This window comes from Centrocercus urophasianus, unplaced genomic scaffold (genome assembly GCF_019232065.1).
Source record: "Centrocercus urophasianus isolate 14NV4802_14NV808 unplaced genomic scaffold, USGS_Curo_1.0 seq_10, whole genome shotgun sequence".
Classification (NCBI taxonomy): Eukaryota; Metazoa; Chordata; class Aves; order Galliformes; family Phasianidae; genus Centrocercus; species Centrocercus urophasianus.
Genome location: NW_024884142.1, coordinates 35,803,914 through 35,830,890, shown reverse-complemented (window position 1 = coordinate 35,830,890; position 26,977 = coordinate 35,803,914). Strand labels below are relative to the sequence as shown.

Here is a 26,977-nt window from a genome sequence, read left to right as displayed (position 1 = left end):
GGGGACGCCCCGGCCCCCAGCACGGCGGTACCGCGGCACGTCCCGCCTCCTTCCGCCACCCGCCCCGCGCAGCCCCCAGCGCCCGCGGGCAGCGCCGAAAGCCCCGAGGGGAACCCCGCGGCAGCGCCGGGCAGCCCGCAGCCCCCCGGGGCGGGCGGGAGGCGCCTGCGCGCTACGGCCGCTCGCTGCCGGCCCCGGGCTGGCGCCTCCCGCAGCCCGCCGGCGGCTGCTGCCTATTTTAGTCACAGCGGCGGCGGGGGGCCTCGGGGCCGGGCGGGGGCTGCCGGCACCGGGAGCCGCGAGGAGCGGAGCGACCGCACCGTCCCGTCCGTCACGCACCGTCCATTCAGCCGGGAAACTTTGCCGAAGGCGCCCGGCAGGGGGCACGGGGACAGGTAAGCGGCCGCGACGCGGTGCCGTGCCGGGGGGCGGTGGGAGGGAACGGGGCCAGGTGTCGCGGAGAGGAACGGGAGCTCGGGGCGGCCGCGGCAGCAGGGCTCGCGGTGCGGTGGGGAAGTGCGCTTCTCCCCGAAGTACTCGCCCTGTGCGCGCGTCGGGCTGCGGCCGCGCTTCCGCAGAAGTGCGCTTCGTGCCCCCGCCGGCTGCGCCCTGAGCTGCCCCTGCGCTGCCCCCGGGCGGGGCACGCGGCCCTTGGGCTCGCCCGTACTTCGCTGACCGTAGGCATCTGCCTCTTTCCACCGCCGGCAAATGGAAGAACAAATGAGCCCTGAAATTAAGATCTGTTTCTATCCGTGCGGTTGTTTCTTCGCGAAGAAACAGCTACAAGTGATAGAAAACACTTCTTTTCCCGAAGCTTTTATATTTTTTCAAACATATTTCCAAAGCGTGGCATTGCCGGGCAAGTACTTTGCGTAGCGAACTGCTCGCAGCACTGAATCACAGAGCACGGGGTGGTGATACAGCGATGTGGTGATGAAATCTGCCCCCCAGCAGTCGGGCTCCCTACGCCGCTCTCGATAATGGCACTGACAGTGGGTGACTGCAGGTAAACACGCCCTCGCTGCCCGCAGCGAAATTAGGAACGGTTCCAGCATCTGTGGGGCTGACGCTGTTCAGGCTTCACACAAAGTTCAGCACTGTGCTGGTCAGTGAAGGAGCTGAAAATTTCACGTGAGTACTTTTAAGAAAATGCCTTGCCTGCAAAATGGCAAGAAATAGGGAGGATAGGTGTTAAAAAAGAAGGAAATGTGGAGCAGGTGAATGTTGTGGCAAGAAAATGGTTTATAATGAAAGTTGAGAACAAAGTTCATGAAGGATTCAAGAATAGGCTTGTTGGCTGAACTGCATTTCATCGTTGCATACAGCATGCAGCCTCTTCAGAGATGAAATTTTCTTTTAACATTTAGTGTGTTACGCTGCCCTGCAGAATTGAGTTGTGGTCAGTGTCCCAGTACCTATAAGAGGTCTGTTCCTCTGCTGCTGCTCTGTTACTCTGTGATGCCCCATTCCTGGAGGCATTTAAGGCCAGGATGGATGTGGCTCTGGGCAGCCTGGTCTAGTGGTTGGCAACCCTGCATATAGCAGAGGGGTTGAAACTAGATGACCATTGTGGCCCTTTTCCACCCAGGCCATTCTATGATGTTATGACACTCCAAGTGCTGCCTCTGGCAGGTGGGAGACCAGTGAAAGCGGTGCTGAACCCGAGCTCAGTGCCTGCCGCTGTGCTGTGCTGCTGGGCACGTAGGGCCGTGTGATACTGTCCCAACAGAGGGTACTTCTAACCCTGAGCCTTCCATTAAGGCTAAATGACATCAGCAGCCCCACTGGGGCAGCCTCGCTGCCTGGTGCTCCCTCTGCTTTACGTGCAGTGCTCTGTGACTCAGCATGCTGTATATCTGGATTCATAGCTGATGGCACTGCCCCTCCCCATCTAGTTCCATGTCCAGGTGTGACACCAAACCCAGTGCTTATGTCTGCTGGGAGGTGAGGTTTGTGTTCTATTGTGCTGTGGTGTGGCCAGATACAGAAGTGTTCAATCCAAAGGCACAGCTGCACGCAGCTGCTCACACCGAGTCTGTAGTTCATTGATACAGTTCTACAGCATCTGTGAAACAGGCACTGTGGCTGTTTTTTCTGCTATTAACTTAAAAGTTGAACTGTGGAAAAGCTTAAATTTGTGCTTCACTTTGCTGTAAGTTGCTCCAGGAGAGGTGCAGGTTGGATATTAGGAAAAATATTTTCCTGGAGAATGTTGAGGCAGTGGCACAGACTGCACAGGGAAGTGGGTGAATCACTGTCCCTGGAGGTGTTCAGGAAAGGTGGAGAGGGACGTGGTTACAGGGCATGGTGGAGGTGGGCTGGTGGTTGGACTGGGTGATCTTGGTGATCTTTTCCAGCCTTACCGAGTCTGTGATTCTATGACTTACCGTAAAACGCAACACAGCTGAATTACCACTTGCCTAGTCCTGCTCAGCATATAAATCTGATGCAACTGCATGATCCATAGTTAACAATTAAAAAAAAATTACAACTGTCCTTCCATACTGTCCTTCCGTTTCGTATTTCCTAGGAGCAGAAGACCTTAAAAAATAATAATAATAAAAAATAAAAATAAAAAAAGAAGGTGAGGGCTGTGGGGAATATTTGGCACAAATACCACGTGCTCAACTTTCCTCAGTTCTGATTCAAATTGGAGGAAAATCTGTCATTTTTTTCATGTCAGCCACTGCCTAGAGGAACAGTAGATAACATCTCCAGCACTGGCTGTGCAGTCATGGAGGATTGTGTTGTGTGCTTTACAGTGATAAATGAGCAGTCGTCCGAGTACTGTAATCTGTGTATAGTAGGCTGGTCTTTAAATATTTAAAGACTAAATAATAGCAGCTTTGCTGTATGCAGTGGTGCTAATGAACCTTAAACTATTCTGTGATGCTGTGGCCTTTCCTTCTCGTTCACTGTCTTCCCATCCCTCCCCCCATTCCCAGCTTTTTTCCACTTCTTAAAAAGATTAGGAGGGATTTGAGCAGATTGTAAGCAGAACCCAGACTTCCCAGCTGCAGCTGAATGAAATGAAGCCCTGCTGAGAGGCTCTGCCCTGCTCTGGCTGCAGTGGGAGGGCAAGGCCAGTCCCAGGCTACTGGTGAGGTGTTGGCCTGAGCCATGCCAGCCCTGCATGTGGGAAAGCTAACTGAAGGTCACTTCTGGTGACAGTTTTGTCCATGGGAGCACAACCAGAGCAGAGTCCAATGGCTGGCTGGTGCTTACTCTTCAGAGTGACCCAGAGGGGACTAAAATTTTTCACCCAGAGGGTGGTGAGACACTGGAACGGGTTGCCCAAGGAGGCTGTGGATGCCCCATCCCTGCAGGCATTCAAGGCCAGGCTGGATGTGGCTCTGGGCAGCCTGGTCTGGTGGTTGGTGACCCTGCACATAGCAGGGGGTTGAAACTAGATGTGGCCCTTTTCACCCAGGCCATTCTATGATTCTATGAAATGCCACCAGTGCTTGAAGGCACCCCAGCTGCTTGTTTTGATCTGGAAGATGTGACACTGCTGAAACATTGGTGAGACACTGAGCCCGAGGGAATGCAGATCCAGCTTCACGCTCCCGTGGGGAGGCCAGAATGCATCACAGCAACTCATGCAGGTGTCCACTTCCTGCCCTGTCTGCTGGAGCTGTGATGTAGTGCAGGGAGAGCCATGCAGTGGCTCTGTGCTGCGATGAGGGTGCTTGCCTGGAAGCAGGTTCCTCAGGTGTGGATGCCACGCGTGTGCGTATCACCTTGAAGTATTCACTGGAAAGAGACCCTGTTCTTTGGAAAGCATTGGTAGGAGGGGATTCTGTCTCCACATGGCTGAAACTTTCTGCTGTAAGATCTGCATGGAGAATAATTTTAGAGACCTGTCTGCGTTCACTGTTTTCTGTTGTCTGAAGCAGCAATGCTTAAAAGGCTGGAGCACATCTCCTATAAAGGCAGGCTGAGGGAGCTGGGCTTGTTCAGCCTGGAGAAGAGAAGGCTCTGGGGAGACCTCGTTGCGGTCTTCCAGTATTTAAAGGAAGATCATAAACTGAAGAAGACCAACATTTTACACTGTCTGATAGTAATAGGACAAGGGGGAATGGTTTTAAACTAAAGAAGAAGAAATTCATGTAAGATCTTAGGAGGAAATTCTTTATTCCTTCTTTATTCCAAAGGCGGTGAGGTGCTGGCTCAGCTGCCCAGAGAAGCTGTGATGCTTCATCCCCAGAGGTTTTCATGGCCAGGTTGCACAGGGCCCTGGGCAGCTGAGCTGGGGGGTGGTGTCTCTATCTATCTGTTAATAAGTTGGAATGTGATGATCTTTAAGGTTCCTTCCAACCCAAACCATGCTGTGCTTCTGTGATTTCATTAAGAAATGAAATCATACACAGCTGTGCAGCTTGTTAAAACTTGCCATATGCTTTGTGCATGTAACTTTCTTATATTAAGTAACTTAAAACAAAAGTCCAAAAGACATCATTGCGGTCATCCAGTCTGACTTTGTATAGAATGGAAAAATGGAATCATAGCAAATATCAATTTATTTTTTAGTAACAGCATACCCAGATTTATTTTGCATATCATACAGAATGCTGACTTAATTCCCAGCAAAGGGAATTTTTGAAGTAATTACACTAGTTACCTTTGCTGTCTATGCTTGCATGTCTTTGTAATCTGAATATATCTAGTTTTATAATGACTGATTATCATGGTACTTTTGTCTTTTGGATCAGTGAGTCCTTTTCTTCCCCAGTCTCCTTCCTCCTCTTTCTGCTTCCTAGGTGGATGCTATGGGTTGTGATGAAGTTACTGTTGCTCTCTCTACATTGTACGGGCTGCATTTTCTTGGGGAAACAGTTTTCCTGCATTATAGTGACATTGCTTTCTCTAGGATAGAGCCCCACAAAGTGCAAAGTAAGCTAGGACCTGAGCTTGTGGAATTAGCTGCTGTCTTAATTGCTGCATGCATGCTTTGAGCCTGGAGTGGTTTCAGGGGCTGTTTATCTCTAGAAATAGTGTGTTCGCCCATACTTGCCTTAAGGTGCCTGGCCTTACCTATCTGTAAGTGCGTGGTTCCTGTGTTCTGTATGAGTTAGACAACGCGCTGTCATCCAGGGCTTGGCCATCTCAGTCCCTTTGGGTGCCTAACCCTGAGGGAGCAACTGCTGAAGTAAGGGAGCTTGGGGAAAGTGTACTACTTAAACAGCCATTAAGAGAAACGTGTATTGGTAGTAGAGTAGTTTCCAGAAACCTAATGGAAATGGAAGAAAGGAATTCATTAATAGACCTGCTGAACGAAACACTATTGCATTATGTTAGAGAAAGTACTTAATAAAATTAAAGAGCAGCTTCTCTTCATATGGCTAAAGGGTGGGCAGACAGAATGAGACATCCTAGCCCGGATGGGGTTCTTGGGACTCACCCGTTGGATGCAGAGGCTGTGGGACCCCAGCTGTGGGATCCCTGGCTCCCCTCTGCATGCCTGGAGCAGTAAGTACCAGGCTAGCCTGCACTTAGATGGCTAAACCAGTGGAACAGAGTTGCTAAATGCAGCATAATCTCACTGTGAGTATACAAGCATGGGCACTGGAGCATCTTTCTCATGGTGGCAGAGCTGTAGTAATGCTGATTAGCAGGCTGACTACAAGCTCAGCATGGACAGTTGCAGCTCTTGTCAAATTCTGTAGTGTGATGTCCTGAGGGCTACCTGCCTGAATATGAACAGTAAAGTAGCTAAGGAATAGAGTATTCCATCTGGATAGTTTTATTTTTGACTTAATTAAAAAGACCAAAGAGAATAATGCTTGTGGCCTCAAGGCTGGTTTTATTTCTGAGGAGAGGGGAGTGGGTGTTCAGAAATTATTGTGTTTCAAACACAGTAATTAATATTTCTCATAATTAACTTCGAGTCATCAATGGCAAAAATGGGGTGAAGTATGCCTTTCTTAAATAAATTACAATTTACCTATTTGGTGATTCTCTGTGGGAGTGCTGCAGTGAGTGAAGAAAAGGCCCGTTTGGTAGGTCATACAGTGTGCATGCAAATAACAACACAAATTCATTCTGATTTGTCTATTTTAATATTCTACTCATCTGAGGTTTTCAGTTGCTGGCTAGCATTTATATCAAAGATTATAGCTGAGATATCCCCTTCAATGCCTGAAGCTGCAGCAAACCTATTAATTTTATCACTGTCTGATGACAGCTTAGCTCTTTCAGAAAAGCTGTGGGTTGTTCTAAGTCCGTGCTGCTGAATGTCTCTTGCATCTCCAATCTGGGCTGATTTTTCTCCATGCCTCAGAAAGAAAGACTTGCAGTGAGGTGAAATTCCCCAAAATGGTTTGGTAATCCTACCTGTGCTCATGGGGTGCATCTTCTTTCTGGAGTAGGAGATCTTGCTGGGGCATCTGTGTCTCCAGCAGCCATCAAGTCTGTGTTGTTCTGAACCTGGTAGACACGTGGTAGGGGCTATAGAAAGACTTGGGAGCGTGTGCATGAGGTGCAATTTCTTTTCCTTAGCAGGGGAAAGAGTAGGTAGGATTGGACATGTACCTGGGGAAGGTGCACTTCTCCAAATTCTCCCCCTATGTTTGCAGTAGATTAATGGTTTAATTATAATGACTGGCCTGAAGCCCTCAAAATTGTAAATTCTGGAGTTATAGCAACTATAAAGAAAAATGAGAATGGCTTTATCAAGTATTAAATACCAATCCAAATTTAAAACTGTTTCTGCTCCAATCCACCCATACTATCCTCTCTGTTCAAGTTAATGTTTCTTAAGAAAAACTGACAAAAATGTGGCTTGCAAATCAAGAATACTTTCTTGATTAAAACAAGTGAATCCTCTCTTTTTGTCTGTAGTTCAGCTGCTGCAAGCATGGCCACAGCCCTGAGAAACCACCTCCATCAAGCAGTGTTCTTTAGTGCTTTCGGAAGGTTGTTTGGGCTGTCCAACTCAAGCAGGGAGTGTTGGTTGATGAGAATCTCAGCATTCACCAGCAATGTGAGCTTTGTAGCCAGAAAGCCAGCTGTATCCTGGGCTGCATCACAAGTGGGGCTGTCAGCAGGGAGAGAGAGGTGCACTGCTCTGCTCTCATGAGGCTCCACCTGCGTCCAGGGCAGGGGCCTCCAGCACAGCAAAGATGTGGAGCTATTAGAGCAAGTCCAGAGGAGGACAAAGATGATCAAAGCACCTCTCTTATGAAGACAGGCTTTCTTATGAAGAAAGGGTTGAGGCTGTTCAGTATGGAGAAGAGAAGGCTCTGGGGAGGCCTTACAGCGGTCTTCCAGTACTTAAAGGGGGGCTTCAGGAAAGCTGGTGAGGGACTCTGTACTGGGGAGTGCATTGATAGGACAAAGGGTAATGGCTTTAAACAGAAAGAGGGAAGAGTTTTGTTAGATATTAGGAGGAAATTCTTTACTGAGAGGCGATGAGGCACTGGCACAGTTGCCCAGAGGAGCTGTGGGTGCTGCATCCCTGGAGAGACTCAAGGCCAGGTTGGATGAGGCCCTGGGCAGCTGAACTGGGGGGTGGCAGCCCTGCCCATGGCAGGGGTACAGAACTAGATGGCCTTTAAGGTCTCTCCCGACCCAACCCAAACCATTATGTGATTCTGTGATTCTATAAAGCAGTTCAGGAGGGTGCCATGCTGGTGAGGCTGTCTCCTGTGTGAATGCTTGCCCCACGTCACACTCATTTCATCCTCTCTGAAGGAAAGGAGATCCTCTACAGCAGATGTTATCATTGTGCAAAATCTAAATAAATGGGAATTTTACATACGGTGGTTTTGGAAGATATGTTCCATTCAAAAAATACTTAGAAGCACAGGGCATTTGTGGAGTGGGTCTTCGGCTTTGTGTGTGATGGCCATCTGTGTGTGTTCTGCTAGCATGCTGTTATTTCAAATTTGCTTTGACCCATCTTGTCACGAACAGATGTTTTACAGCAATGCTCCGTGATGTAGTGCAGGTAGCCTGTGAATGCTGTAAGAGGTTTGGAAATTGTACATAAATTTTGTGAAATTATTGCAATGTCATGCAACTTTACATGAACAAAGATGTTGGAAATGGAAAGGAGGTTACAGTACAGATCCACAGCATTTTATTTGTGTTATGCATACAGTTCCCATGTAACATCTCAGTCAGAATCCCATTCAAAACACTGAATATTGTCTAGAAATACGTATTTTGACAAGAATTGGTTGTTACAAAATGTTGGCGATACAGAAATATTAACAATAATCCATGTTACCAGTAATTGTATTTAAAAAAAAGAAATAACAAACCCCTCAGCTGTGACTTTGACAGCTCACAGAAAATGCTGAAAGGATTCAGAAGAAAAGTTCAGGAACACGTCTGTTTATCCTGCACCTATTTTATTCTCTAGTGGTTCAGAAATATCACCAATTGATCACAGAAGTGCTACCTAAAATTCTGAGTGCTCTTCCATGCCAGGGTAACTGCTTTGAGGCCAATATAATTCTGAATTCCCATTTTCTAGTGCTAAATCCTACACCCAGATGAAAACCAGTAACAATTCTGTTGGCAGAGAACAGTCTTTGGGTAAAGTGGCAAACACCAAAACTTGCCTCTTTCCTATAATGCAGATCCTTTTACCAAACTGATGTCAGCTGTGACATTCTAATAGGCCAGTGATTTCCCAGCCCTACTTCCAAACAGGGAGAGGTCCCCTCCCAAACTGTTCTTCTAAACAGACAAATGATTGTCCAGGATTTATGTATTAGTATTTTTTTAATTATGAGCTTAATGTCAGATTTTGTGTAAGTTTTAAAGAAGCACAGATGTTGCAGTTAGGAAATGTGATGTGACTTTGCTCTTAGATCTGACACTGTGTTGTTTTGGTTTTTGGTTTTTAGGTTTTTTTTTTTTTTTTTTGAAAAGAAGGCACTGAAAACCTTGCTGAATGATACTTGAGTGCTTCATTGCACCAGTGCTAATTCTTTTAAGTGTTGACTTCTGTGGCTCTTGGAAAAAAAAAAAGTAGCTACCTTTGATATTCTGGAGAATAATAATTTGAGTAGCAAGATCTTGTTAGCTTCCTTGGTTTCTACCAGGAAAAGAAACTGGCATGTAAAGACTTTCACTTGTAGTTACACTACTGATAGGCTAGTGCTCTGGTTTTGCACTCTCCAGTGCTTCTAATCTTTCACTGGAACATATGTTTTTTACTTTAAAAGACAGACAAAGAAAGCAGACTTTAATTTTATTTGTTTTGCTTTTTTAATGCTTTTCATTTGTGTATCTTACTTCTTATTGAACTATCAGGGATACATTGCAATGAAAAGAATAGCATTTTTAACATTTTACAGTGCTAACCAATGAAATTATGAGGCTCATGGCATGAAATGATATAAAGTAGAACATTTGACTGTTATTAAACTGTTCTATAAATGCCTTTTGAGAAGTATTTTGAATGATGACTTGCTTCACATTCAGATATCCCGGTCTGTTTAAAGCTACTTTTAAATTTTGTCCTTGTAGGAGAAACATACATCTCCTGCAATGCTCAGGTTTCCCATACTGTGATGTTTGGGGATGTTGTTTGTTGTCTCCAGGAACAAAGCAGCTTTGCTGAACTCATGAATGGTAACAGAAAGGCAAAGAGGCGAAAGCAAAGTGGTTTAAAGAAATGCGGAGTGACATGGAGGAAGTGAGCAAGGGACAAAAGTTCGTCATCTTTTTTTTTGGTTCCCAAACAAGGAAAGGCATTAGATTAGACTCTCAGGTGACAGGTTCAGGACCAGCAAACGCAGCCATTTCCTCAGCAGTTAGGCTGCAGAAAGACTTGTCACGGGATCTTGTGGATATTATGTACATATTACATGGATTCAGTGGCAACTTGATAGCTCCTGCGTGCTTTGTGTGTACAAAACCACAGTCTTCAACAGGATGAGTATTGAGGTTTGATCCTGGAATCAGAGGGATGTAAGGGAAATTGGATGATTGTAATGCAGTCTGTGGTTTTAGACAATAAAAGCTTTGATCGTGTTTAATTGATGCAAATCACTTTATAAGTAATTCATCTTTTCTTCACTTGTCCAGATCAGATAAAACTACAGAATGACATGGCTAAAGTCAAGACAGCGCATGAACTGATGAGAAACAGCATTGCCTTCTGAGAACATTAGCTTCCTATTTTCTGGAAATCCTAAGTGCGACTTTACTACCAAAAGAGACCCTGCTATTACGTGATCATTGAACAGTTTGCAAGAATGGAAAAGCAAAGGACTCCACTGGCTGTATCACATCAATAACAATATCAAAAATTCGGCTGAATCAAAAAATGAGTCCAGCCATGGGCGAAAATGCAAGTTTTTGGGAGAGCTTGATATATGCGCATCCTACGTGTGTCACCTGGAAGCAAGAGGCAGAGGGTTCTATCTACCACCTAGCTAGTATTCTCTTTGTTGTTGGCTTCATGGGTGGAAGTGGATTCTTTGGGCTTCTCTATGTCTTCAGTTTGCTTGGATTAGGCTTCCTCTGCTCTTCTGTTTGGGCTTGGCTGGATGTCTGTGCTGCTGATATATTCTCCTGGAATTTTATACTGTTTGCTATATGCTTTGTACAATTCATTTATGTTACCTACCAAGTTCGGAGTGTTTCCTTTGACAAAGAATTCCAGGAGCTCTACAGTGCTCTCTTCCAGCCTCTAGGAATTTCCTTAACTGTCTACAGGAAGATTGTTTTGTGCTGTGATGCAGAAGTGGTTACCCTGGAGAAGGAGCACTGTTATGCTATGCAGGGCAAAACACCTATTGACAAACTGTCTTTGCTTGTATCAGGCAGGTTTGTATCAGTTTGCTCAGACTTGCTCACTGCAAGTGTCTTCCCATCCCTTTCTTGAAAATGAAAGCAAAAAATTGCCTCATTTGTGTATTGTTTGTTCATTTTCCAGTACAGTAGATTAAATATTAATGTGGGTAATATAAATATTAATAGGCTAAATACACTTGTCTAGAACAACACTAATGTAGAAACACTAAGCACAAAATCTGTAATAGCCTGAAGAAAAGGATTTAAAATCATCCTTTTCCAGAGCACTGTATCACAGCACTTAACAGGTTAGGTACATAGAGGGAACAAGCATGTACCTCAGTCCTAGGCTGTCTTTTGCTATGTATTGCTCAGCTGATGAACACAGCATCTTTCTTATTTTCTTACACTGTTCAGTATAATCTGAAGCAGGGCTAACTAACTGTAGTTAAGAAACTGAATATACAGAGGTAAATGGTCTAATGGAGTATGCTGACTCTGCTATAGACTGTATTTGGAAGAAGGGAGGTAATAAGGAAGAGAATAAGGTCTCACAGCATGCTTCCGTTGCAATGAGATATAGTTAAGCCCTATCCAGAACTCACATAACTGACCCTACAGTTACTGCATGCTGTGGCCTTTTGTTAGACTCTGAGACAATAAATCCCAGCTGCTTGAACTCCCTGCTCACTGGATGCCCTTTTTAACAACCTTTGCTGATGCTTTCCTGAAAGGAAATACTTGCTTATGTACTGCATGCAGAGTGGTCCTGGGCCACCAGGCATATGAGATACATAGAGATGATGGCTATGGTCTGAGTTTGATGGGGCACTTTGTAGTTGCACTTCGGCAGCTCCATGATGGAATCTGTGAGCTGCTTGGAGCTCATTCACTACTATTGACAATGAACAATATGGACCTTAAGTAGTTAGCCTTACAGCAACCCAGGTTTGGAGCATTCTTTGTGGCTGTCAAGAAAGTACCTTGTGGAGGTTGCTTTTGCACAGTCATACTGAGAGAAAGATGTCCATCTTTTTTTATGCACAGCCATGCAATAACCATGCAGAGAGGTCCTGCTGTGCTCCTTCAGGCATTGTAGGGCTGCTGTTTGTGCTTTTGCGAGTGCAAAATAGATGTGAAATGGGGATTCCCGCAACTTGCTTTGAGGTTCAAGCAAACATTTCCTGCCCATCAAACTTACATAGAATTTTTTAAAAGGAAAGTGTTCAAAGAAAGATTTTCTTCCGCACCTGCAGAAGGTCACAGCATTCAGACAGACATCCTACCTCCATTCTGTCTTCTGCCTCCAGAGGCAGTCTTGTGGCAGTGTAATTTGTGTCCAGGACAAGGAGAGCCCTGCTCAATGCATGGCATGGGGACCTTCTGCCTTGCACTCAGTCTTTGCCACTTGATTCCCTGTAAACTGTATGTTTGCTATACCTAAAGCATACACTTATGGCTTCCAAGGGAAGGAGACAGCTGGTGTGTGTGCATTGGTCTTTCACCTCGTCAGCACACACTAGCATTTCATGAGCAAGCTTGTATGTTGCTGCACAGAACTGCCTCAGAGAGAATAGTGTGTGAGCTGAGTATGGCCTGGAATTATGGCTGCACAATTGTCTAGTATTCTCCTGCAACTAGTCTGATCCAATTGGGTTCAAAAAGTGTAATGCAGTTAATACAGAGTCAGCAAGTGGTTGTTTTTTCATGCTATCAAAGCTATAATTAAACTCTTCACCTAATAGAAGGAACATCTTGTTGCAGTTGTTGCTGCTGTACACATAATACTAACAAATTAACATATCTTATCTTGGTAGGATCAGAGTGACGGTTGATGGGGAGTTTCTGCATTATATTTTTCCTCTTCAATTTCTGGATTCTCCTGAATGGGATTCACTGAGACCCACAGAAGAGGGAATTTTCCAGGTAAAAGTGGAGGGTTTTTTTTTTTTTTTTGAGCAGAGAAAACTGTTCAAACACTAAGTGGTTTAGAAATAACTTCATTTACTTGTGGGTGATGTTTGTGAAATCAAACATCTGGCATTCTGTTGTCTTGGGGAGAGATGTCCATTGGACTGGTCATGCTGTTTGTATCTTTTTTTCTGTTTGCATCCTGTTAGCACAAACAAGTGTTTCCTAAAAGCTGATCCAAGAGGTGAACTCTTGTTTGCATTTGTTGGCTGTGCTAAAATAGCTAAAATACCTGAGATACCACATCCACGGGAGGTGGGGAGAAGATGCTTTACCCACTGGAGGTGGAATTCAGAGCATGCTGGCTGCGGTACTGTGTGATATGGGGGCACAGTGAGGGGCATGGTGTCCTCCCAGCCCATCACTTGTGAGCCCCTGCACTGCTGTCAGTTGGCTAGCTGCAGAGTGATAAGTTGGTCACACCTCACGAGGGCCTTTGTAGAGAGATTTTCAGACCTGCTTTGCCAGTGTGGGCTGCTGAGGGCAAAGCAGGGCTGCACATCCTGCTTCAGCTGCCGTGCACAGCACGGGTGTGCTCGTCCTGCTCACTGTTACCAGCAGGTACAGCCTCAGGTGTCCCCTCCCTGTCAACCTTCTCATTTGCCTTTTACAGCCTCGCACAAATGGATTAAGTGGCTTTAGCTGCAGCAAATACACAGACATAATAATTAGCTGATTTTAATTTTCTGTTCTCTAGGTAACGCTTACAGCAGAGACAGATTGTCGGTATGTGGCCTGGAGGAGAAAGAAGCTGTACTTGCTGTTTGCTAAGCATCGTTTCATCTCACGCCTGTTCTCAATTTTAATCGGGAGCGACATCGCCGAAAAACTGTACGCCCTGAATGACAGGGTGCACGTGGGGAAGGGCTTTAGGTACGACATCCGCTTGCCCAACTTGTACCACACTTCTCTTCCTGAGACACCCCCAGTGCCACCCCCGCGCCGCCTGCAGAGGAGGTCCTTGGGGCGTCCACGGCCAGGTGTCCCCAACTGCAGCTCCCCCAGGAAGCAGTAGCATGGGGATGTACTCCCAGCGCTGACAGGGGAAGTACCTGAGTGTAGAGATGAAGTGGAAGGAGGCTCAGTAACACCAAATTTGACTGAAGTGCCACTTACTTTAGCTGGAGTAGCTTGAATTCTTTCTGTAGAGCCAGCTGGTTGGCTTGTGCATTTTGATTTCTCGTGCAATATGTTTTGTTTCTGTTGATTCTTCTGTTGAACTTCTTACTTTGGGAGGAAAAGAAATGATAATAGGCTGGGTTTTATTGTAATTGTGGCAGCCTCTGTGCAGTGTTTATTAAAAAAAAAAGAAACCAAAAAACAACACAAAACCAACCAACTCTAACCACAGTATTTGTGATTATACTTTCTCTAAATTACTTGCCGTAATAAAATACACAGTTCTACATTAATGCAAACAACCAAGCTGTCTTTAAAACACAGCAACCTGTTTATAACAAATTATAACTGAATTGTTGCCATGTGAGCCTTGTTCCAATTAACAAGAACAATCTTACAGAAAAAGCAACTAGTTATATTGTTCTTCTTTTTGAAGAACTGAAAGAGTTTGAAGTGCTCAAATTCTTCTAACAAACAAAACAACAAATGTTGTCCCATGGGTGATCGCTTTCTCTCAGGCTATTCTAAAAGGGCATTATGTGAAAACAAGCATCAGTGTAATTGCTGGCATTGGAAAAGTAAAGCAGTTAATTGCTGCAAATACTAGGGACATGATTGTGCAGTGTTTCTAATAGAATGTAATCCTACAGGACCTGGACTTCCAGGTTGTAAGTGCCATTCATGATATGTACAATAAATACTGTTTATCAATCAGCAGTCAAACCATGGCAGTTTGTTTTACAGTATCCTTTCTAGCCAGATTTGTCAGGAAGAAATTAAGGAACAGCTGCAGCAACAAGAACAATTTTGAGCTGAAGCATTCTCTCTTAGCTTCCAGAGTCACATCTCTGTGCCTATGAAATTCTTGATTTAAAATATATTTTCTTTCTAAATCTATGGTGTTCTAGTAAAATAAGGGAGCATCAGATTAAGGTTAAGTGGGAGAAAGTGGGTTCTGAACCTTGAGGTCACTCTGCCTTTGAAGAGAAGAGTTTGAATGTTTTTTCTAGCTCACCTTCCTGCTGCTATGCTTGATGCATGCCAGTAATCCAAAAATAAGAAGCATTACTATTTTATGAGTCTGTATTGCTGCTTGATAGATCTCGAGGTAGATCACTTTTTTAATATTTAAAATAAAAAATTGCTGTGCAGCTGGTAGGACAACTGCTGTGTATTTGTGTGTGTGCAGGTACGTGTTTGAGTTCAGATCCTGAGGGCTGAAGGGCTTAGAACAATGCTGCAACCTTGTGCTTGAAAAGTAATCGGGCAGTGTGTATACAACAAATCTGTTAGAAGGGGTCTGAAACAGCATCTGTGTGCATGGCCTTCAGTGTATAAGAATGCTGCCCACATTCTCCTTTTAGCTTTAGGCCCCTTCCTCAGAGAGAGAAATCTGCCAGGCATAAATAGGAGAGCATGTAATGCAATAATCCCTAAATCTTGCTAACAACCCTGCACATTATGTATTCTGTGTTTGTTACTGTAAAACCGTTGTCATTTCCTTGGTGAAAAGAGAATTGTTAAAATGTGAGAGGAGAATTCACCAACAGCTGCTGAAGGCAGGCTCGGGAAATAACGGAGGCACCAAGTGCCAGAGCTTGGGAACACGCTAGGGGCATGGCTGCACTCCCTGGTTGCTCATTAGGGGACAGTGAAGGGATGAGGCAGCAGGCTGTGTGGTGTGACTCGGAATGATCTCTCCAATGCTGTGCTCAGCATCATGGCTCTGCCTGTAGCAGCAGGTGTTCTCATGTCATACCGTGCAGTCATAACTCTGTAGACATACCAGGGAATCTTGCTGGTTGCCACTCTGTGTGCTGAGGGGCTTTCACATGCCTTTTTTTGATGATTTGAAGTAGCCCCTGACCTCCCTTTCTGGTGAAATCCCCCAAATTTATCAATTTCTCTTGGTATAAAATGTGTTGGACCAAAATTAAGTTTATACTCATCTTTTTATATGTAACAGTCCACAAACATAGAAAGATTATAGTCTAGAGCCATAAAAAGGTTCTAGGCTAAGGCATAATACAAAGCTTATTGCTCTTCTCAGTATTCTTAAATGTATGGAATTGTCCCATCCATATCTAATAGAAAACTTGCCTTAAATAGAGCCAGCATGATCATCTTTAAAATTAGACCAAGGAGTCATGTCCAGCCATTTCTGTTTCAAGTGTGTACATTCTGTTTAAGCTATAGCATAGTGCTTAGAGACCTATTCTGCAGTGACGGGGGGTGCTCCATTACATACTTGAGTATTTTTTTCTTCTTTGTGACTGGCGTGTGCTCTAGTGTCAGTCATCTTTCCAACCACAGCCATTTGTGATGCTTTGGTTGAATTGGTTGCTGTCAGTAATCTCTACTAGGATATGGCTGAGTCAGTATCTGAATATCTGAATAAATGTTCTTGTTTGGCTTTTGGTAGGGTGCTTTGGGGGCTTTGAGTCACCTTCTAAAAATCATTTCCTATTTTTTAGCATGAGTCATGACTAGCAGAACATTTTCACTGTAGAATTCAGGGCATATATCTACAATAAAATACGTACACGCAAAAGGACTGGAAGTGAGACACCAAGCTTTCTCCACCCCTGTTTTTTGAATCTTGACAGTGCTCCTAAAATATACTGTAGAATACTCTCCGCTATGTGATTCATAAGATTACATTTTTGGAGAACTGCATAATTTACCCTAAGTAAAGAAGTACTCATACTGATGTCAATGAACTAATACAATCTTTTGTGATGTCATATCTGCCCAGTCCTAATTTATAGGTTAGTGAACAGTTGGAGGATGATGAAGCTCTGCCTTGAGCGTTACCTGGTTGTGCCTATGTTATTACTCAGGAATAGCTTCAGGGAGGGGATTGAGCTTCTTAATAATCGGTTTCAGTGAAAGGATAATTGCCTTAATGCTACTTTGTGAACTGAGTATGCTATCGTGAATCCTCTTCTTGCTCAGCAGACTTTCCTATACTCCCGTTCTATGTTTTGAATAGTTCCATAATCTTCTGCAGGACGTAGAAATGTCTACATTTCTATGTGTTTACAGGTAAGAGCAGCTGAATCTGGTGCGCGTGGTTGTTTGCTTATTCATCTGCATCTGTTCACAGTCCAGAATTTTTAGGATATTGAACGTCATGCTGGAATCACCCTTCCAGCCTGCAAAAGGGTTCAAATTTCTTATTATTGCACGTGCCAAAAAACTACATAGCTGAGGACAGTCCAAAGAGCCAAAAATAAAATAAAAAAGTGTTCCACTCAGCTTTATAGAGGTCTTATCCAAAAAAGAACTTGTTGATTGTTAGTATGAGATCTTCAGAGCAGGTCTTCCCTATCTGGCAGCCCTGGTGCTGGTTGGCCACAGTCCATTGGCGGAGCAATGCACGTCTGATAAATGCCTTTAAGAACCATAAGACTGACCCTGAGACTGACCCTGCAGTTCATTGGGTACTACTTGCTTAGCGAGCAGTAGTGTAAGCACAGGGAATGTATTCTGAGGGATGCTTTTCACTCTAGCATACAATACTCGAAATAGCACAATGCCAGAAAAGAATGTACCCCTGAGTACCTTTATAACTAATATACTGTGCAAGGTAAATTGAATGTGCTTAGTGAAAAAGGATATTTGATGTCTTTGCCTGTGATAGCAGAAGCTGACTGAAGGCTGAGGAGAGCCAGCCCAGTCCTAAATTTTCAAGAGTTAATTGCCTTGCAGACATGGTAGAGTGATCAAAGGAAACTCAGTAATGCAAATAATTGTTTCAAACTATACACCTGTGTATGACCTCTGCTAGGATAAAGGTAGGAAAGCTGGATACAAGCTTGGGTGAAGTCGTTGTTTCATCAGACCTCTAAAAAGGCATAAGCTTGCAATAACTAAATAATGTTGATGAAACATTTCCAGCAAAAAAATAAAAAAGTGCTGAGTATTCAATTATTGCAAGTGATAAATATAATACATATTTTGACTCCATATACATGGAAAATTAAAATACAACGCAGTACTCACATAAACAGGTCTTGCAAACCATCTGTTAAAAATTAAAAAAAATCCATAAGCTAATTAGATAGAAGTGAACTGTTTGAATAGACAAAAGGAAATGAACATCTATTTGCTGAATCCACATTAACAGATTAAATATTTTTTCTTTCTTTCGTTCTTTCTTTCTTTCTAATAACAGAGTACATATTTGTCTGCCCCAAAGTGTTACTGCATTATTGTCATTTTTTATAATACAAAAAGATAAATACTTTATTAAGCTTGTTTGTTAATCTCTCTTGAAAATACATACTGGTCTTAAATTAATCATAGAATGGCCTGGGATGAAAAGGACCACAATGATCGTCAAGTTTCAACCCCCCTTCTGTGTGCAGGGTTGCCACCCACCAGACCAGGCTGCCCAGAGCCACATCCAGCCTGGCCTTGAATGCCTGAGGGATGGGGCACCCACAGCCTCCTTGGGCAACCTGTTCCAGTGCCTCACCAACCTCTGTGTGAAAAACTTCCTCCTAATATCTAACCTAAATCACCCTTGTCTCAGTTTAAAACCATTCCCCCTTGTCCTGTCACTATCCACCCTCATAAACAGCTATTCCCCCTCCTGTTTATATGCTCCCTCCAAGTATTGGAAGTTCAGGTTTCCCAAGGGAACACATTCATGTATTTTTGTTCTGTTTGTCCAAATCACATTATCTTTCCGGTAAATTTCTGTAGGTCAGCAGATGTGGTGTTCAAGTTGCCAGAAGTAAAGGGCTGAAAAATGAGAAAGGTGGTTAGCAGTGCTTGAATGCTCTGGCATTAATGACCTGGATTACAGTTTTGAGCATATTGTGTGTTAAAACAGTGAAGTGAGTAAGAAGTAGTTCTTAATAATCCAGATTATTAATACCTATCAGAACATAGAGATGCTGAAGAACTGTTTGCTGTCTCACTTCATATTTCACTGTTTACAGTCTGCATCTTGTGTTCTGTGTGGATCAAAAATGTTGACTGAGCTCAGCATGGAAATACCTCCCAGTGCATCAAGGTGTGCAGGTGGAGCTCTGTATGTCTTCACTGCTGTGTAAGAGTGAGGCACCAGCAGCACATCCTGTGAGCAGCCAGCTGGGGACCAGATGGAACTGCAGGGAGCACCGCATGGGGACAGGTCTGCAGGGTTCAGGGCCACATCTACCATGACAGCTGGCAAACCCTTCACTGAGGGAGTAGCTTTGCAGGTGGCTCTGCAGCAAAGAGTTTTCACCCAAGTCATCATTCTGCAAGCCACAAGTGCTGATAGACATTGCCATCAACTGGGGAGAAGGTGGGGTGTTCCCAAAACCTCCTGGGAGCAGAAGAACCTTATAGCAGCTATTCTGCTTATAGCTGCTATAAGCATATATATATATATCTTCTATATATATAGAAGAACGTTATAGCTGCTCTGCTGGATTCCCAGACATTGTCCCATCCACCAGAGCTCCTAATTAAAGGGATCCTTGACGTATTGTGGGGATATCAATATTTCCCCATCACAGGGTTTTTCAGATAAGTATACTGCAGATGATTGAGAACACAGACACTGGTGTTAGATAAATAAACAAGCACCATAAAATAATGGTGGTAAATAACTATTTTAGCCATGAATCTCTTAAGTTTTCACTGTAATCACTAGCAATTCTTACCCAAAAGCCTGGGGGATGTGGTGGTTTTTCAGGAGAAATGTGTAAAGGTCCCTTAGGCTGAGCAAGATGCTGAAGCCAGAAATCCCATTTCATGGCTAAGTCCTCTAAAAGTGCCACGTGCATGACTGCATGGAAGTGGGCAGCACCATCGCATCCTCCACCTTCCTGCTGTAAGCAACTCAGCAGTCAGTGCTCTGAAAAGATACATCTGGGTGCCCACCATTGAGAAGGGAGTGAGCTCTGTGACGCCGGGCAGGCAAAGGGCTGCCTGGTTCCAGGGTTCTGTAGGTGTTAGTAAACAATAAGAAGCATACAGGAGAATCCAGATACCTACTACTGAGTTTGGGCTATTGGAGCCCTGTGAGCAGGATGTGGGCAGGTGAGCTGTGGTGTGGCCTTAAAGCCCATTATGTCTGCCCATGTGCATTCTCGTACACTGTGGTAAATGCAGAATGACTTATCCCCTACAAAAAGTGAAGTAATCCAGTCCACGTCTGGTAGGATATATGAGTTTGGTTGTCAGCAATCAGTATGAAATAGCTGCTTGGCTTAAAGTCTGTATTCTGATTGGTTCATGTAAATTAATGTTAAAAGCTTTAAAATTTGTAGTTGTAGCAGATGCTCTATTTTACTATCAGATTTAGCTTAGGAAAAAAAATATATTTTGAATATGAGGCAAAAGTGTCCCATTTTTGTTGGCAGAAAGGTAGGGCTCTCCCAGATGACTTCTGTAAGCAGCTGTCCCATGTGAAGTGAATGGGGAGCACTTCTTGACAGCCGTACAGCTCCATGCTCTGATGTTTACTGGGTCTCTGTAGTCTTTGCAAGGCACACTGTGTTCTTTCAGTACGTATGTCCACACTTTAAAGAATTAATGAGTAGTTACTAGCGCGAAGAAACTACATATGGATGTTCTGAAATCAGATCTGCAATATTTTTATACTGCTTTTTGGGTTTAGTTCTGAAACTGCCTTATACAGCAGCATGTATACTTAAGCCAATATTACATGCAAAAGTAATAATCACATAAATATCTGTCTTCTGCAGTATGCGTCCCTGTTTTTAACCCTATAAAACAGAGGTTGATTTGTTGCTTTTTTCTTTACAGAACAAGGAAGTACAATAAACATTACTCAGAAGAGTGGTCTTATCTATTCATTGAAACCAGAGGACTGTAACTCTGTGTTTGCCTTTGCTTTCAAAGATTGCTCAGACAGCAGCAAGCCACAGTGGTGTCAGATAGGGACATGTTTCTGCAGCTGTTTATAAGCTGCAGGACTGAGATCCAGCTTCTGGATCCACACACCAGTGCAGCAGAGGAGCTCAGTTGGTGTGGGGCAGCCCCTCCTCTGCAGCTGCTCCATGCTGACTGTACTGTCATGGCTGAGGAAGCAGCTAACGCAGTCGAAAAATTGGGTGTTTACAATCTCCAGGTTTAGGATTACTCTGAGCAAATGCATCAAAAATTCCTGCATGACATTTGGGCTACAGCAACCTGTTCTGTGCATTTGGACTTAACTTGCGTGTTCCCGCTTTGTTTTTCGCTCTTGATACGTCGTTATTAGCATTTATTTCAGCTTACTTTCTTCCCAGGTATGTGTGATCTTTTCCTTCAGTGGATTATTGATTTTGTTCCTACCTTTGTCCTCCTCTCTTTGCGTTGGTTTTTGTTTTGCAAAGAGAAATCTAACTTAAAGATAGCTGCCTAGTGCCCACCCCCAGTTCTTCTGAGCTCATATGTTTACCTTTTCTTCCCCCGCAGAGCATGCAGTGTTTTCACTCTCAAATCCTACATGCTTTTCCTGCCACTTGTTTAAGTTCTGCTGTGGGCTTATCTCCTGCCTCCCCCCCAATTCCTCTTTTTTCCTCCTTCCATGACTATTATTACTATTGTTTGGGGTTTTTTTGAGTTCTGCCTGCCTTTCTGGTCATGTTAAACATTTCTCATCTAGTTCTTTTCTTTGTTTTTTGTATGGAAATAAAATTGTAGATACTTACCAATAATAAAAAATATACCAGCAGTCTCCCCCCTCCCCCCCATCCCTCAATCTTCAGAAACAAGCAGACTCCTTTGGGCTTAGCTCCCCACACTGCCCTTAACAAGCTGTGGCAACAGGTGTGCAGTGACCCAGCCTTGTGACATGGGGGGGGGGGGGGGGGGGGGGGATTTATAGCAAGCAGGTCCCTATTTTTTTTCTTTTCTTTCTATCATCACATGATTTAGCCAGCACAGCAGGACCTATGGGTAACTCACAGGTGCAGAAATCATGCCTGTGAGTTCTGTGTGTATCTACAGAAATCCCTCTGAGCACCAGGCAGCACTGCTGTGCCGTGCAGGTGATGGAGCACTGGCAGAGGCTGCCCAGAAACAGGGGGGTCTCCTCCCTGAGATCTTCAGAAGCCACCTGGATGTGGGCCTGGGCACCCTGCTGTGGGTGTCCCTGCTGGAGAAGGGGTTGGGTCGGATGGACCTAGAGGTCCCAGCAGCCTCAGCCAGTCTGCCATGCTGTGATTTAAAAGACTGGTAGAGAGAAGGCATCTTTTGGCTTGCAGATGCTGAGGAAACTTCCTGAAGCTATAAATGGAAGCGTTTCATAGAACTTGCCATTGTCTCAAAATAACCACATCAGCCTGGCACATCTGGGACCCAGGGTACAGCAGCGAGGTACACAAAGCTGTTGTTCCCTCTTCAGTGAAAACTTTGCCTAAAAAAGGTCATGCAATCAGTGGTGTACACTGGGAAGAGGATGAGCGCTTGCAAAGTGACAAGGAGCTATGTGGCAGCGGCTCAGCACAGCCTCTTGCTGCCCCACAGTTCTAAGCAGGGCCCAGCACCAAGAGTTAGGCTGTGAGGAGCACAGAGCACAGCAGTGGAGACATTTGGAAGAATTTCTTCTCAGAAAGAGTGGTGAGGCAGTGACACAAGCTGCCCATGAGGGTGGTGGAGTCACTGCCTCTGGAGGTGTTCAAGAAAAGGGTAGATGCGGCACTGAGAGAGATGGTCAGTGGGCATGGTGGAGAAGGGCTGATGGCTGGACTAAATGATCTTTGCGGTCTTTTCCAACCATAATGATTCTGTGATTCTAAGGGGCAAAATGAGGTGACTTGCAGCCTTGGTGCCATTTTCTGTGGTGGACCATGACTCTGAGAAATAACTAACTGATGAAAGTACAGGAACTGCCAAAGCTAAGATAGCGAAAACACAGTGGAGGGAAAATCTGCTCTGACAAACAGCTCTGCAAACAACATGCATCACCACGGTTCTCTAACATTGATCTGGCTGTGTGGAGTCAGCCCCTTCATAAATAAACATAGAGCAAACAGTTTTCATGTCTGGCTCCTGTCAGGTTAATTTATGTTTGCGGGATTCAGAGCAGTAGTGCTGTATCCGCATCGACAGGAGGTGAACCCAGCTCCTCACTTCTTCCCAAAAGGAAGCACAGCCCCGTTGAAGTCCTTCACAATTCATAACGCATTTTGGACAAACAGCTCTGCTCCCAGGCTGCCACAGACTGCGAGTGTGTCCCCGTGGCAGGATGGTGCACGCCAGCAGTTTGGGAGTGCCATGTGGGAGCGTGAGGGGTCTCTCAGCACCCCAGGGGCAAGCATGGCACCTGTGGCCTGGGGGGGCTTGCAGGGCTCCTGCTGCTGGCGTTTCTGGAACACCCTGCGGGTGACAGAGCAGCCTAGGCAGGTGCCAAGTCGAGGCGAGGTTTTACAAAGCCCATTGTTGACGCCTTGGTTCACCATGTAGGGGAAACGTTGCTTGCCGCTTCTTTAGGGGGGAATTCAGTGCTTCTAATTTTAACCACCCAAATGCCAGGCGCGCTGCCTGAGCTCAGGGCTCGCCCCACACGGGCACCGCTCTCCCCGTCGTCCCGGGGGAACCAGGCATCGAAACACCACTTCGCGCCACGGCTCCACATAGCCGCCTTCCCCGACGCGAACCCCGCAGCCGCGCCGGGCAGCCCCGCAGCCCCCCGGGCGGGCGGGAGGCGCCTGCGCGCTACGGCCGCTCGCTGCCTGCCCCGGGCTGGCGCCTCCCGCAGCCCGCCGGCGGCTGCTGCCTATTTTAGTCACAGCGGCGGCGGGGGGCCGCGGCGGGACGCGGGGCCGGGCGGGGGCTGCCGGCACCGGGAGCTGCGAGGAGCGGGGATCCGCGCCGTCCATTCGTCCGGGAAACTTTGCCGAAGGCGCCCGGCAGGGGGCACGGGGACAGGTGAGGGGCCGGGGGCGGTGGAACCGGGCTCGGGACGGCGCCGTGCCGCGGCTCACGGTACAGTAGGGTGAGGTGCGGCGCCTGCCCCACGGCGGGCAGGGCGGGCTGCTCGACTCGTTAATCTTAAAAGCGGCCCAAGGAATTATTCGTTTTGGTGCACGCGCGTTTGAGGGTAAAACAAAGCTTGGAGGCGTTGGTAGAAAGCGGGGCTACAGGCGGCAGCTGTGGCCGCATCCGGCGGGGCCGTGCCGTGCCTCTGCGGGCGGTGTCGGCCCGCGGCGGGCAGCGCGGCTGCGGTGCGATGCGGTGCTGTCATCGGGCTGCCGTGGCTGTGAGCCGGCGGGAGGTGCTCCTCGCAGGTGTGCGTTCTTGTTCGCTGCGCACAGTGAAAATGCGGCGAAGTTAGGTGCAGGGGAAGAGTAATTTCATCGTAGTTGCCGACGTTTAACTGAAGTGAACTTGCCCTAAAGAGCGTACGGAAAGGAAGCATTTCTTATAGCGCTTTTCCATTCGCACCTACTTCGTTATGAAAAGGAAAATGGTGCCTCGAACGAGTGTCCTCTAGGAAGTGCACGGTGAGAGCTGGCTGTTCCATGTGTCCTGAATCAGCTCGGCAAACCCCCGGCACAGCTTCTCCAAATCCCTTTTGGAACGCATCTGAGGTTTTGGGGACCTTTGGGAATGGATTTCAAATGTCTGGCCACGTATAAAGATGTTTTGAGCACAGGAAAATGTGACAGCAAACTCAGCTGGAGTATTCAGTTGTGTTCTGAGAATGTATTTCAGTAACTCTTTACAAGTGTCATGCATGTAAGAAAAATTGGTTAGGCTTTCCTGCTAGCTGTGCTAATTTCTGATGGATTTAGTATTGCAGTGCTGCTGAGATTGTGTGGTGTTCCTTTTTCTCAGATCTGCCAGCTGGCTTGAGCCTTCAGTCAGCTGGATAAACTCTTGCTGTGGTATATCTAAACCTATATGAAAGAAAAATTATTTGGTAATAAGTAGTATTCTTTTAATTGTCTTGTACTACAAAACTTTGTGCTATAACTCTTATGTTTCAGTTGATACTACTTCCACCCTTTTCTCCAACGTGATTTGGCACTGTTTGTACTTTCATCTTTGATATTACCATGATATTACTTGTGCTGTACCAGGACAGTTTCTCAAGGGAAATAACCCTACATCAAAGTTGTAAAGGGCTGATTCTGCACTTCTAAAATGAAATTTTGGTGCACTGAGGTTCATCTGTTGAACAGCAGATTTTTAGCTCATGCTGCAACTTGACAGCATTGGAGGTGAAGACTAAAGAACTGGATCTAAAAATCAGAGTTCTCACTTTTGACCTCCTGGCATTAACTGTGGGTAACACTTTTAGGCCAATCAACTTTCCATCTCATTCCAGTACGGCTAGGGTGCTGCAGTTATCACATGTAATCATGAAGACTTCAAGGTGTTAGCTTATAAAAGACAGACGTGTCTAGATTTAGCTTCCCAGGTTGTAATTTAGGCAGCTAAATAGATGGTGCAGAGGCTCAAAAGCACTGAACATCCCCTTGTTACAGCTATGGATGCTCTACTGACAAAGATTTCCATTAGCTTGGTCAGTGCATGCTAGCGAAACCCTTCTGTTGTGCTGCTTTATGACCATGGAATCTTAGAACATCCCAAGTAGGAAGGGGTCCAGAAGAAGCCCTTGAGTCCAACTGTCGGCTCTGTGCAGGACCATCCAAAATCAGACCATGTGACTGAGAGCATTGCCCAGATGCTCCTTGAGCTCTGACAGATTGAGGCCATGACCACTGCCCTGAGCAGCCTGTGCCAGTATCTGACCACCTTCTGGTGAAGGACTCATGATACCCAGGCTGGATCATGACACTGGGACTTGTAGTTTGCAAGAGCAGAAAGACTGTCATGGGCTATGAGTCTTCAAATATGTGAGGCGTTCCAACCAAGCCTTAGGAGAGCAGCGCATCCTCAGTTCTCTTGTATGCCCTGAAAAATGTTAAATCCTGATGATTGGTTGCGACTCAGAGTAACGCATGTTCATGCCTTTGTGAGTGACTGATGCAGGAATCAGGGGAGGAGAATGAGCTCTTAAGAACAGAAATAAGAGAACTGTGGTGGTTTTTTTGATTGTTGGTTTTATTTTCTAAGAACTAGATACTTTTCTTTCTTTGAGAACCATTTCAACGCAGGGATGGTGCACACCATGTCCTTGCAGCGTTTAATCCTGCTAAATGTCTCTGTGTGTTCTGTAGCATGCCTTATCTGTGACACACTCTGGGCGACTGACAGCTGTAACAGCTACGAGATGGTTGAATTTTCCTTCCTGGTGTCTTTCTCCCCACTGCTTTAAAAAGGGGGCGGAGAGACTCTTAATTTTGAGACATTGCATAACTTGCTTAAGTCTTGCACACAAGTTGACTGGGGGAAGTAGGAGAATGGATGGCACTGAAGCAAGATTAGGAGTTGAAGAGGTGCTCAGTGCAAAAGCAAACAAGAAGAAAAAAACCCTATGTATTTTTAATTTGGGAGTCATGGTTTGTTTTTTTTTTTTTTTTAATTCTCTTATTTTCTTCTGGAGTTCTGCAGAGTCCTGCAAGGTTGCTTATAGGCAGACCAAGTGGTTTCCCTGAAGGACTTCATTGTAACTCACCAGCCTGGGTGACACCCCTTTTGGTCTGATAGCTCATCAATGGGCCAAGAAACCGTAATATTTATTTACTGTTTTCAGAAGTAATTTGTTGAGTTGGTGGTGGTTTAGTCTCAGGTTGTTTGTTTTTTTTCATTCTGTGGTTAATTAATGCTAAATAATACGTTGCTTAGGAGACCCCAAATGATCCTGCTGGAGAGCCAGATGTTAAGGCTCTTTCTTTTTCTTTTTTTTTTTTTTTTTTTTTTTTTTAAATCAAGGAAACAGCATTGTTCCTCCCTTAGAAACCACCAGTCCTTGTTTAGTAGAAGGGCTCTTCTGCTGTGTTTTAAGGAAACTTTACACTGAAGAACCCTTTTTTGCTTTGAAGTCTTATGCAGGTTAATTTCCCCTTGTGATCTATTGACTTTGTGATCTTGGAGCCATTCAGTACATTGGAGACTAAAAAGGTGATTCTTATTTGTGTAGGACATGGAGCAATACCCTGCATGTTTCACTGAGCAATGTGAGTTATAGTAGCTAGTGTTCAAACAATGTTGTTTATGCATGGCTTCCAAAATTTGAAGTAGACTATTCTTGAAGCTTAACGCTTAGGTGAAAAAG

General features: G+C 45.2%; 1 protein-coding gene across 1 annotated transcript in view; it reads left to right on the top strand.

Moving 5' to 3' along the window:
- The first annotated feature begins 309 nt into the window (after nt 1-309).
- The window catches only part of BVES (blood vessel epicardial substance), a 44,878-nt gene continuing 18,210 nt past the window's right edge, over nt 310-26,977 (top strand). Inside the window, 5 exon segments of the mRNA XM_042825441.1 lie at nt 310-395; nt 10,042-10,785; nt 12,570-12,678; nt 13,421-13,573; nt 13,575-13,596. Coding sequence (XP_042681375.1) covers nt 10,283-10,785; nt 12,570-12,678; nt 13,421-13,573; nt 13,575-13,596 — 787 coding nt within the window. The 5' untranslated portion in view covers nt 310-395; nt 10,042-10,282.